This window comes from Helicoverpa armigera, chromosome 5, assembly GCF_030705265.1.
Source record: "Helicoverpa armigera isolate CAAS_96S chromosome 5, ASM3070526v1, whole genome shotgun sequence".
Lineage (NCBI taxonomy): Eukaryota > Metazoa > Arthropoda > Insecta > Lepidoptera > Noctuidae > Helicoverpa > Helicoverpa armigera.
Window position 1 is genome coordinate 3,778,011 of NC_087124.1, and position 13,715 is coordinate 3,791,725.

At 35.3% G+C, this 13,715-nt stretch overlaps 1 protein-coding gene across 1 annotated transcript; it reads left to right on the forward strand.

Moving 5' to 3' along the window:
- The first annotated feature begins 395 nt into the window (after positions 1–395).
- Positions 396–5,082, forward strand: LOC110370555 (protein hunchback). The gene is made up of 3 exons (XM_021326411.3): positions 396–611; positions 1,812–1,906; positions 2,018–5,082. The coding sequence occupies exons 2-3, from the start codon at positions 1,814–1,816 to the stop codon at positions 3,800–3,802; spliced, it is 1,878 nt and encodes a 625-aa protein (XP_021182086.3). The 5' UTR covers positions 396–611; positions 1,812–1,813; the 3' UTR covers positions 3,803–5,082.
- Positions 5,083–13,715: the final 8,633 nt, after the last annotated feature.

The window sequence follows — 13,715 nt, forward strand, 5'->3', positions numbered from 1 at the left end:
ATTGTCTTACTTCATAAATGGGGTAAACACACATAAAAATCACATTATAACCGTAAACATTAAGTGATACAATACAAAAACAATCTAATTTCCCTACACGCAGTTTTATCGGCCAATAATACCCGATATAATACGGCGCGGCTTTATTATAATAACAACTGGCAAAATACGCGGGGTTGCTTATTTTTTTATTATTAATATCGCATAAACAATAACTTAATAACTTGATCCCCACCCACAGTAGCTCGCGCCGTATTGGTTCTTGTAAAAATAGGCTGTGGGGCTGTGCGCGAGCGGGACGGACGTAGCCACCAGTACCGCTGTCCCTGTCTGCGAGAAAACACGTCGCCTTCAAACATAGAATACATTTATCGATGTTTGGAGCATAAAAATTGACAGATTTTTTTCAGTTCATTGTGAGAAGTGGCGACGGGCAGACGTGTCCCGACCGTCGCATCGAAGGGTTGTCTCAAAAAACGCTCAAGGTTTTTTCGTGTGTATGAAAATTTATTGAACAGTGAAATTAAGGACTAAAGTGAACTTTTATGGGATTCAATTCATGAAGTTTATGTAGTGCTGTGCTTTCTGAAACTTATTAAGTTACAGTTAAGGTAAGTTTGACATTTTTAATATTTTTATTTTATTTTTTTCAGGTCATTCCCTTAATTTCTGAAGCGCTTAATTCTGCGTCATAGAGTTTAATATTAGATATTAATATTACGATTCAGTTTATTCCTAGAAATATATAAAATCATGATAATGATGACTTAGAACATAGGTACTTTTGGTATGTTATTTTGTATAATTTTTAATTAACTGAATTGAATAAAGAATCGGATCACATCTTCATAGGAAACCGTTGCGGTTTCGTATCTTTTTCTCTATTTGTACAATCAAAATCATATCGTAAAATTATTCTGATTTTATTTAACATCCTAATTGACAATGATACGGAATATTGATTACATTTAGCCTAATTTGTATCAAGGAAAAACATACCCAAACGGAAACAATAATCAAACAGACAAATAACTAAAAATCAAGGATAACTAAACAAAACAATGGTAATTATCATCCTGCAATATTTATTAATATGTATACTACTATAGAATACTACTGCATATTTGAACATAATTGTTTAGTTTATTTTCAAAGACTAAAATCTATACAAAATGCAATTATTTGCAAAATTTTCCTTCATATGCAAGACAGATTACCAAGTTTGGTTAAAATTTAGGAAAATTCGACAATTATTAGTTGTGAACATTCATTAGTTATGCTGCATATCCGTCAGTCTCATTGTATGTTTCTAAAATTGCAACAGACAATGCTATTAACATAATCCTCTAAATGTCCTTAAAATGACTCTAGTTTTTATCTCGTATTATTTATAAAACAGCGCTCATAAAGAAGTGTTATTTTGAACACATTTGTTTTTGTTATTACAAACATTTTGCTAATGTTTCATCTTTAGTTATTGAGAAGCGAATATTCGGCAGTTCCTCAATAGTACAATGTTTACAAACAAATATTATGTAGGTGTACGTAACAACGGATATTGTAATTACAACATCGATCTATAAAAAGGTCTTCGTCATGACTTCACTAATCGCCTGTCTCGGCAAAACGTTTTGCGAACAAATAATATTTTAAAAATTAATTATGCCAATGTACGTGACTGTACGTTCCGCATTTTTTTATATTAGTCACTTATTTACATACGAAGCATTTCTGTGTATTTTACTTATTTCACAATTAGGTGACGGCGCAAAAAAGATGGCATCAATCTTATGTTTTTTTTTATCTGTCAGGTATGATCAGTTGCGCATCCCCCGCTGGCATGCCGCCCGCGCATCACTCCACGCACTCCCAAGCCTGGGGAGCACTGCTACAGCCGCCCACAGTGGTATGTATCTCACACGTTTTATTGTATTATTATATTACACACATAAAAAAACATAATTTACCTACAACACTTCGTAAACGACTTGTTCTACAATAAGTTCCTTCTTTATAGAAATCCGAACCGATGGAAGACGGAAGTTTTCTGAAGGACCAAACCAGCGGCTTCTATTCGGAGGGCTTCCACAGCGCATCGCCCTCCTCATCCAGTAAGGACTCGAATGGGCACTCCCCGCGCAGCGTCGGCAGTTCCGGAGAACCCTCGCCATTCTACGACAACATGTCACTTAAAGCGAAAGCTAATCTCGGCATGCACTTAGAGTCGTTCCGCAATGGCCTGCCTTACAGCCTGCTCACACCCCCCGGCTTCGAGCCGCGTAACAATGATGGCCGCGAACCCTCGCCCGGCTATGAAACATCTTACTCGCCAAGAAACTTGGCTCCCCCTGCACACGTGTCCACGCCTCTAGCACGTGCCGACGCTACCCCACCGAAATCACCCCCAAGAACACCATCATCCCCTGATAGGGATCACGATAGAAGATCTTTCGAACGCTATCACGATTCTGGGTATGATGGCATCGGACAGAAGAACGACGGCGATGACGGCCGCGACGGCTCTGGTGATGAAGACTTCGATGATGAGCCAGGCCTCCGCGTCCCCGCTGTTAATTCACACGGCAAAGTTAAGACTTTTAAATGCAAGCAATGCGAATTTGTTGCCGTTACTAAACTGAGCTTCTGGGAGCACAGCAAAGAACACATTAAGCCTGAGAAAATGTTATGCTGCAGAAAGTGCCCATTTGTAACAGAATACAAACACCATCTTGAATACCACATGAGGAATCATTTAGGTTCCAAGCCATTTCAGTGCACGCAGTGCTCATACTCGTGTGTGAACAAGTCTATGCTCAACTCTCACTTGAAATCTCACTCCAACGTGTATCAGTACCGTTGTGCTGACTGCAACTACGCGACAAAGTACTGCCACTCCCTGAAGCTACACTTACGCAAGTACCAGCACAACCCTGCAATGGTACTTAATCCCGACGGCACTCCTAACCCGCTGCCAATCATTGATGTATATGGAACTCGTCGCGGGCCTAAACAGAAGCCATTGTCAAAGATGTTTGATCATCCGTCGCCGATGAATAACAACAACCACCAAGCGCAACAGCCTCCACCATCACACCCAATCTTTGGCAACCACTTCCCGGTCAACCTACCTTACCTCCCGCCACTGCTACCTCACTCATTCTTATTCCCGCCGAACAACAACTATGAACATCGCACATCACCTAAACTACCAGAGATGTCCTCTGAGAAAAGCCATGCTATTTCTCCCCCGCCTTCACTACTCCACCAGCGTCTTGCTTACACTGAGAGGTCCCTTGATAATGGCTCCACATCACCACCTGCGAAGTCACCTGCGACATCACCCGCCAGCTTACCTCAAACACCGACAACTCCACGAGAAGAGCCGGCAGCGGCGGGCAACGATGCTCTCGACCTCACAAACACCAAAACGAGCGAAGCAGGTACTCCACCTCCTACAACAGAGCAACCAACGCCCGTGACTCCAACCACCGCCCTCAAAAACAGGAGGAAAGGTCGCGCCTTCAAGCTGCAGCCAGCAGCCTTGCGACTGCAACACGAGGACGAGAAAACCAGGGATATGGAAATTTCTGACTCCGAATCGGATGGTTCCGTAGAAGCTCCCGCCACCACTCAGTCGTACTCGTGCCAATATTGCGACATCACTTTTGGGGATTTAACGATGCACACTATACACATGGGTTTCCATGGGTATAATGATCCGTTTATGTGTAACAAGTGTGGGGAGCGTAGCGCGGACCGCGTCGCGTTCTTCATCCACCTGGGCCGGGCGCAGCACGCCTAGCCGAGCGGCGCGCGCTCCTAGTCAACACTTGCACAACCTTCATGGTAAACCTCTAAATTATTCTAGAGTATTTTATTAAGGCCAAAGACTTTATTGTATCTATGTAATTGTAGCAAAAGTCAATCGGATTAGGTTCGACAGCAATCTAATCGCGATTCACTTTTGACTCTAAACTTGTTGAAATCGTGTTGAATATTTCATTTTGTCATTAATTGTAAATAGTCATATTTATGCTTACCCACACGTTTTAGTCATAGATTGTAATGTATGTAATAAGGTTGTATGTTACCCTGTGTTTGAGTAGACATAGACGATGTAGTTATGAGTGACCAATGTATAAACAAGACTGTATCTCTCGATTAAGTACAAAACAGTTTATAATTCGAGTTTTAGTTTAGTTTTAGCGCTATCGTATTAGAGTTGCATCGGTCTTACATCTAGGAAGTCTACAAATTCTTAATAGTAATTTTGATCCTTTAGTGTGTTTTCTTATTGTAACAGTTTCGTAACTACATAATATTCATAATATCATTTTAACCTTTGCTTGAAATACACAAAGCATTGTTATTAAGTCTAAAAATAACTGGTTGTTCAGTCGTGAAGCGTTACATATAGAAGAACAATTAAATTAACATTCTGTACATTATTCAATACAACGGTGAAGTTACCTATTAGTCATAGCGTTAAAATATATTGTAAAACATAAAAAATACAATTACGATTTAATGTAAATTATAAGTAAAAACAGAGTGTATTTATAATGTCCGAAAAAAGATTTTATTTTATTTATTTATCCTTAATGTGTATGTAGTTTGTATGGAAGTAGTAATTTTGTGTATTGTCGCATTTCGTTTTCAATATCATTTGGTAAATTCATAAAACTTATGTTGCAATAATGACCTTGCTTCGTGGACACAATACTGTTGTCTCATCAAAAAAAAAAAAACAAAGTGTCAATATTCTGACATAACCGCCATATTGTCTACGCTGTATTTTTTTAATCGTCAAGTCAAATGTCTATGACCTGTGACTTTAACTTGTCGAATAAAAACTATCTGTAATATCCAAGGTTATGTAACAAAAAAATATAATTTACGTAAATAAATACCATAATTAGATGCAGGAAAACAATGTAGGTATTTAATTTGTGATCTTCTTCAGTTATAACATATAAGTCTGTACAGTCCGAAATTTTAATTGTAATAAAGAAAATATGTGTAAATTATTGACGTATACTTTTGTGTGCTGGATACATAATAAAATTGAAAGTTTTATCTTAATGCCTTTGTTTGATTGCTTATAACCTACTTATTTTATTATTGGATCATACAAATTCCCCTCGAGAAAGACTGAAGTGTTTATGTATACCTACTTAGTCAAGATGAGTGATCATGTTATCACCTAATCAACTTGGGAATAAAACCAATGAGAGAATTAAATAATTGTTTAGATCAACATTCACGGAATTCCAAACAAATATTTCACAGACAAAGCTCTTTCGAAACATTTAATATTTTAAAAATAACAACACTTCAAACTTACTGACTTATGAAGAGAACAGGCATTGACAGAACAGTTATCTCACGAAGCCTGAAAATACAAATTAACCATAACGCCATTTATGATCAATAAGGTGTAGTTCGATTAAGTACCTACTTTTGTACCAGATAGGTACTACTGGCGTAAAAAGCGTGCTTAAATAATTATTTTATTACAATAATCAGATCAGATATGTATAATTCTATATACTCCAAACGAAACAGACAGGAAATTACTTCTTTTTTGCTCTATCATAACAATAATTAAATGAAGAGCTCGCGGCTAGGTACCTTTAATATTTAAATAGTCAAAATTTTCTTTCATTCATTGTCCGATAGCCTAGTTTGGTCTATAAAAAGTATATAATTTTACTGTGTAATTAGGTCTTGGTACATAGATTAGCATGTCTACGCATATTTTTTCCTTGAATGACATTTTTAGAACTAATTGAAAACGCTAATTAAAAGTAGTTGTTCGCGAAAATTACACGTTCCCGTTGATTTGAAAGTTGTTTTTATGAATGAAAAATGTGCTACTACTAGATAACTAGAAAATGTCTTAGGTATGTTTTAATGATATTTAGGTACTGTATAGTTATTTTTCCAAATTTTAGATTTGTTGTGCGATAGAATATAAGTATCCTCTGAACTAAAAATATGGGTTTCGTTGCAATTCATACTTATTTTCAAAGTTCACCTCCAGTAAAAATTAACATGATTGCACACGAATTGTACTTTATTACATTAAGTGTAAACCATTAGGTACTTAAACAATAAAATAAACATAACACATTGTAGTTGTTAATCCGCTAAAACAATGAGTTATTTTTAAACATAAACATATTATTAATTTTTTTAACAATGGAGTACTATGGAAAAATAATTGAGATCACGTGTGTAGAAGGAAAAAATGCATTGTAACAATTATATTTAGTATATTTAATGATGCACATATAAATAGCAAAGACTTAATTTTGATCACTTATTATATTTATTAAATACTTGTGAAAGTGATGATCTACCGAAATCTTTCTTGGTCGCCACTAGGTAGTTTTCAGTTTTATTAATTTTCTCCTCGTTATGAAGAAAGAGAAATTGTCACCCATTCTTTTAATTCCAAAAAAAAACAGTACCTACCTATAACCTAAAAGTAACAAAAATACCATCGCTACAAATAGAAACTTAACGCGAAGATAACATATTCTTTTGTCTTGTATCTTAATTGTTATTTATGAAGCGAGTATTTTTTACGAAACAATAGTGTATTTATGTCACCGTTACGGGTAAAAACTGTGTATGAATATGTATAGGTGTTACGTTGGTGTAGCCATCAAAATCGTAAAGGTTATTTCAGACATGCGATTTTTTCTACGCGCTATCGCCCTCGCTAAAAAATCCTGAGACATTTAAGTCATTATGCATGAATGGGGGTCCAAGTTGTTTATATGTCATTATTTATATGAATATGAGTGAGCTTATATGGGTCAAGAGAGCTTAGGTATATGCAAGGAAGCGAGTCAACGCTCGAATATAGGTAATTGGGCGTTTGTCAAAATTTTATATGCGCGCATAAAACGCTAATCTGAATATGTAGTAATGTAATACGCCTCAGTATGAAATACGCTAAATTGTGTGACTCAAAAACAGAAGGTTCTGTTAGGAATTTGGTCGCGGTTGTTTTTCTATCATTGTTTCAGTAGCCATTTTTGGATATTGAATTTAAAAATGTTATATTTTTAGAATGTATTGTGCTTTATTTATTTGTTAACGACTTATTTAAATTTGACGATGATGTTTATTAATTCAGTTCCGTATTTTTCGGCAAATGTTGTATAAGCTAACTTTTTATTTACTTAACGTGAATGAAAACTGTAGATATCGTAAAACCAGTTTTTTTTATTTTTTTTATTACATATCATGTGGATATGCCCTAAAACACATTAAGTAGCAACTGAAATTATTCAAGAACGTGAAAATAAAATTGTCCTGTAAAAAAACGATTAATTGCAAACCGGTATTTGTACCGGTAAAAGGTATTTCCAAAGAACTTTATATAGTAACACTTATCGCCAAGTTATTTTTAAACGTCTTAATTTAGACAGACTTTAATTAGTACATAATAAGTGTTTTGTTCCAAAACGGCATTGCAATGCTGAATATTTTAGCATTGATGATTTTACTTTGGACTAAAAAATATTTGCTACAGGAACCTAAGTTCGATGAGGTTCGCAATTGCCAAAATGGGCGAACTTCTACTTACTTATGTCTGTAAATTTTATTACTCGACAAATATACTCTTTTTTTTCTACCACTAGAGTTTTGTTTTCACATTTAAATTCCTATGTCTTTGGGATCAATGGTACTAAATTAGCCCACCGTCTTTTCTTATTACGTAATGCTTATTTGGTACCCATAAATAAGGCATTAAAGTTTTTCTTTGTTCTAAGTGTTAAGTATTAAAAGAACGTTTTATTTGTTTAATCAGTTCAGGTTTGCTTGAACCTTTATTTTAAAAAAGCAATATAATTATTACAACGATAACAATATGAACAATCGTAAATGTTAACGAAACCGAATTACACAATACCTAATCAGCATTATTTAAGCATTAGTTTTTACAATTCAAGAATTAACATTAACCATCTTATTGAATATTGATATTGATAATGTCCCAAACTTTGAATCACGGAAAAAAGTAAAATGACGTCATAGACAGACGTCAAATGTTCAAATAAAAAAAAACTGCTCAATACTGGCTGTATGGAAATTTTCCTCACACATGTGTGTCCCCGAAAAACAATTGGTATCTGCGTAGAACTACCTACTTAGTTCTTTTTTACAACAATTGTTTTACGCACATACATATTCAGATTTATGCGTTTGATTTGGAAACAGGTGATAGTTTAAAAATACATTCCGATGTGAATCATTTACATAATACATTCAAAACGTGATATTTCTTGATTTTGATTTTGCTCTTTGGATTTTGCACAATTTTTCGTAGAGATTTTCATACCTCGATAGAATACGAAAGCAGGAATTATAGATTAAATCCAATGAAGTAATTGCTCAGTGAAGATTTTTTTAATATAATATGCTAATATGCATATTTTATCCTGCCTAATTCTGGCGCCAACTGTGACAAGCACCATAGACGCAGCTCAACGTTACCAAAAAGAGAAAAGAGGTTTAATTCATTTGCAAATCGTAAAGGTACATAATGTTTGCAGTATCGAGCGGTACAGACAGAGTCACCCACAAATTGTCGCCTGACCCAAATCCAGCGGATGTTGCAGTTTTCACAATGAAAAGACCGTTTTTGGAAAAAAATGAGCGTAAAAAGAATTCGGCTTAACTCCATACGAATGGTATGAGAACAGAAATATGAAGAGTCGATCATATCATAAAGTGTTTTTTCAGCAGAAACCAAACAAGATTTTATGTACCTATAAGAAGTGAAAACACCTATCTTTGGTTAAAATAAAAACCTTGGTATGTAGGTTAGGTAATTACCTATTTCTGTAAAAAGTAGTGTTTATTTTCGTAACTCTATTTAGTTTTTAAGTTCAGCGTAAATAAATTTGCATGTCTATCTACACCGTCAAAAGATACAAAAAGAAGCAGTTAAAAATTGAAGGAATAAGTAGTTTAAAATAGTTTAAATTACCGAACAGCAAATAAATTCGTCTCCACAGAACTTCTGTTCTAAAATGGTTTCTCAATAAATCCATGAATCGGTGTGTGGATTGAATAATGTGGTGCTTTTTTGCCAGGTTCGTGCCACGCAGGTGCTGGCAACCATTAAAAAAATCCTAAAGGACCTGCGTAAAACGTGCACTTCTATATTATAATGGTCCTTTGATACAAAGGATTTTGGTAACTTATGTGTAACGTATCGGCCTGGGCCATTCAGTTATTTTGAAGTAGGTATGCATTGAATACCGGCCGTCCACGAATTCATCCTCTTTTTATTCATAACCGGCCAGTGCTGAATATTCGGAATTTCGATGTTTAAAAAATTCGCAAGTATTCAGCCTGGTCGAAAAAAAAAGGTATCGCTAGATTGTTTTTTGAAACCGCTACCTTAAATATAATTTAATAAGACTATTAATCTTAGTAGCCATTTATCAAGAGGCGGCGCCAAAGGTTCTATGGGTACCTTTTAGCTTACAATCGACCTCTAATTTGTGATTTTTCACACACACCCCGGCAATTTTCGTGTAAAATGTTAAAAAGTATGGTTTTGGTGATTAATTAGTTTTCGGTTTAATCGGACCTTTTTGGTAAGATTTTCAGAATTCAAATAATAATTCTATTGATTATTAATTTGTGCTAAAAAATATTCGGTAACTAAATGGTAATGATAGGAGTATAATATTTTAATAACGATATAAAGTTTTTTTAAAGTAAAATTCATTTTTTTCTCAAATGAAATGAGATTTATCAACGTATCTACTTCTACCATCTACCTATTGCCATCGATTTTTTTTTCTACGTATTAGGTGCAAGATTTTAATAAATTAGTACATACCATATGGTCAAACTGACCACATACAAGCTCAGACCAACCCACTAAAATTCTCAGTAAAAATAAAAACCAAAATTGCAAAATAAAAACTGCAACGGGGCGTCACCAGGGCGGCACGCTTCGTAACCTCAAAACGCGCTATTTTTTCTTTAAAGACCAACCTTTTTTCTTTTGAAAATCTATCTTTTTTCCAAAGAAACCAGCTGTTGTTTGATGACCACTCGTACTGATTTTTTGTTCGTATCGTCCGCTCATGTAAACCTATACTATGATTGGAGTGGATTGCACGTATAAAGTCCAGATGTCTGCAAAAGGCCAGACCGTTACTTGAGATTGGAGTTTTTTTCTATTACTTGTTAATAGAGCTTATCCTCGGTAATTTTCATGCTGATTTGCAGAGTTTGTGAGGGAATTTTATGTGGATATTGTCTGTTAATTTTCCGTAAAAATCAAAAAACCTATCAATAAAGGTTCATATCAAATATAAACACTAAAGGCAGAATTCCGTGGGTCGCGGCTGACGCGGCTCACGAAATTCGTCGGCCGCGCGCGACTGTCGCGAGCCTCGGCAGCGGCGCCATACATTTTCATAGGTTGACTATTGTCGCGCGCGGCCGACGACTGTCGTAAGCCGCGCGCGGCTGTCGTAGCCGCTATCCACGGAATTCTACCTTTAGCACAATGAATCACCGATGTTGACAAACTAAAAACAAATGACTACTTACCATTTTCAGAAGTATGTACCTATTATAAAATTGTTGCAGATATATATTGAAATAATTAAGGCCTATGACCGTATGTTAATCAACCAAGTTCTGCAACTTTCATAAAAATACAAAAAACTAAAACCTACTTTTTTAATCCTCCTTTGAATACCACCAAAAACTCGTACCACACATAATCCTAATTCCCTATTCGCATCATCTGGCCAAGCGAGCCAGGTGCACCATTATATCACTTCTTATTCAAAATAACTAAAAATACTTCAAGCAGCATGCAAAAATATATTTTTTGTCACAAAGCCTATAAAAACGGGTTCTTAATCCCCAAAACAAGGAACGAATGGGGATGTTATTAGAATAAAAATCGATTTGCCGTTTCTGGGAAGCGAGGCACTTGCTTAATCTTCCTCGAGTCGTGAAAGACAGTATTATTTTGACACGACACGTGTTCCAAGTTAGATCTGATTTTTTTTTGTGTTTTTAGAAAATTAATTCGTGTCTACTTGTTTTGGGTACGAGGTACTATGGTTTCTCGATCGAATTTTGAGCGAATCCTGTGGAGCTCAAAAAATTTATTTTTAAACATTTTTAGTGTTTTTAAATTAGACCGAAAAACATTTTAATATAGTAAAATTATAAAACCTACTATTGGTATTCGAAAACATTTTCCAAACCTGAAACTCAAATGTTCAGTGATGTCACTGAACCACAACCACACATCCCGATCGCAAACAAGACATTCCCCAAAACCATCGACCCGTAGTACCGGCCACTATCAGAATCGTACCAAAGGACCAATATCTGTCTTGCAATCGACACCTACCACAAAGCTGCACCTCCAAGGATTAAGGCATTACGCTTTTAACAATAAAACACTGCAAAAGCGACCTTCGATAACAACGACTTATAAATAATTTATTTCGGATGACAGGTAACTAAATGTTATCAGAAATCAAAGAATTGAGAAATATTTTTCTATCAGTTTTTAGAAGATTTTTGATTTAATCCTTAGCTTTTGTGTGGTTATGCAAAATAAGTATCTTAAATATGTTTGACATTCTTTTTGTGTTTCTTAGAATGGTTATACAAGGAGATAAAGGTCTTATTAAATACTTTTAAGCTTTTTTAGGAAATTACTATGACTATTTAACTTCCAAATCATTTAAAAACGAATGAAATGGGTGTCATATCTTCTGTACTAATAGGTATAATAAAACTGGAGTACCTAAGAGTTAGTTTGCAAGTTTGATTGTTAGCTCGAACGCTGTAATCTCAAAACTACTGGTCAAAGAAAACTCTCTCAATGTCAAATGGTCCATTCATGCGTAAAGTACCTACCTAGTTCCTACAGGACCCGAGTGGAACCTCTAGAAGAAGCTATCCTTCACATTTTCAGAGTACATATTTAGTATATTTTTCAAAATTCTTTCATATATAGGTAAAAACAGACCAAAAACATTCACAATAAAAAGCTTTCTCTATATACAACAAACGAGCCTTATATTCCCCGGTCCCTATCGCCCCCAGTTTCGCCAGTAATAGATGCACTGATTGGAAATTCAAATGAGACTGGCCGAATTTATGGCCCTCCGCCCTCGGCTTGAGGGAGAGCCCTCTTTTTACTCACCACGATCGATGTCAGAGGAACTCTATGGATAACCTTCGCTTTGTTTTTGGGAGAAAATGCTGATCATTCATGACGGGAGATTTTCGAATTTCGAATGTTTTTTTTTTCTTTTGCGGTGAAAAAAGTTTCGTTTTGTTTTATGTGGGAGCGAGAAAATAATGGCTTACTAGCTGTTTGAGGATGTTCAATAGGTATATAAGATACGTTTGAATATTTAAGAAATCAGACAATTCAAATGTAAATAATATAAAGTGGCGGCAGTCCCACAATTTTCGGATTAAAAAAACAGTGGTAACAATTATTATTTTAGATGAATCCCTGTCAAGCGATGTCGGGATTATTTATTTAAAAGAAAGTTTTTATTGTAAAAAGCTAGGAAAGGAAATGCAAAAACGCGAGTACCTGCCCCGCACTGTCCCTTTACAGCCACATGCGCATTCCATTTTTAAATGTTATTCCAGTGATTGCCACATCAAAAAAATATCTTTCATAAGCTATCCATCTTTGCCATGCGAAAAAATCCTTTGTCATATCAGAAACTCCTTTGTACAGTTAGAAGGAAGAACGCGAAATATGTTTCAGATTTTAATCCTTTTATGTTACGCTTGTGTATTAATTTTGTTGTAAAACTTGTAAGGAAACTTTCGCTTGATTAAACAAAGTAAATGTGACAACTTTGTACAACATTCAAATTATAAATACATATTTTCTTATGAATGGAAGAAAGGTACCTACTCATAAATAAAGACTTCGTTTGTAAAAAGCATTGAATATTTCATGTTAGTGACCTTGTTTATGTCAATGTAAATAAACCTCATTTTCTTAAAGGGCACTCATTTTCCAATGACGCATGACCACCCGCTTCCTTGAAATAATTATAATTCTATAACCATGGCTAAATATTGGGAAAAACACATTACGAATTTTGTTCCTAAGCAATTTTTTGTACTTAAAAATTCAACCTAAATATAACAGCAAACGCCAACTGGTCCAAACCAAACAATACTTAAAAACAGTAAGACTCCGTCCATTTTCTATTGATTTGCATTTTATTATTTTAACTCTTTGTTATTTCGTGGACGTGGACGAAATAAAATGTAGTTAACCCATCAATAGTACGGGCAACAAAATGCAAATCTTCATGTTTGAATATGCAAATATATTAGTTTTCGTCTGACAACAAAAGACGGCACCCGACGTCGGGGACCGTCGTAAAAAGCTTAGAAAATACACAAAGAGATTGTTCTAAATATTGCCGAGGTAACGGTACGGACGACCGGCCTCGATAAAAAAGGGTTGGACATCAAAAGCGGACAGTTTTTGCGATAGAAAATCCTTTTAACTTGATTAATGGACAATGGTATTAATTTTTCAAAACTTTGTTTAGTTAGGCCGTGCATAGAATAACGGCAAAGGAAGAACTTTCATGTGCCCGACCGGTATTTTGGCAAAAAGTCCAACGTGGATTAAATAAACGGGATTTAACTGTTTTACTGAC

What these genes read in the sequence shown, in the direction of transcription:
- LOC110370555 (XM_021326411.3), top strand. Translation starts at nt 1,814, where the DNA reads ATGATCAGTTGCGCATCCCCCGCTGGCATGCCGCCCGCGCATCACTCC. An exon ending in TGCTACAGCCGCCCACAGTG is followed by an intron (nt 1,907 to 2,017) that starts GTATGTATCTCA and finishes CCTTCTTTATAG; the next exon opens with AAATCCGAACCGATGGAAGA.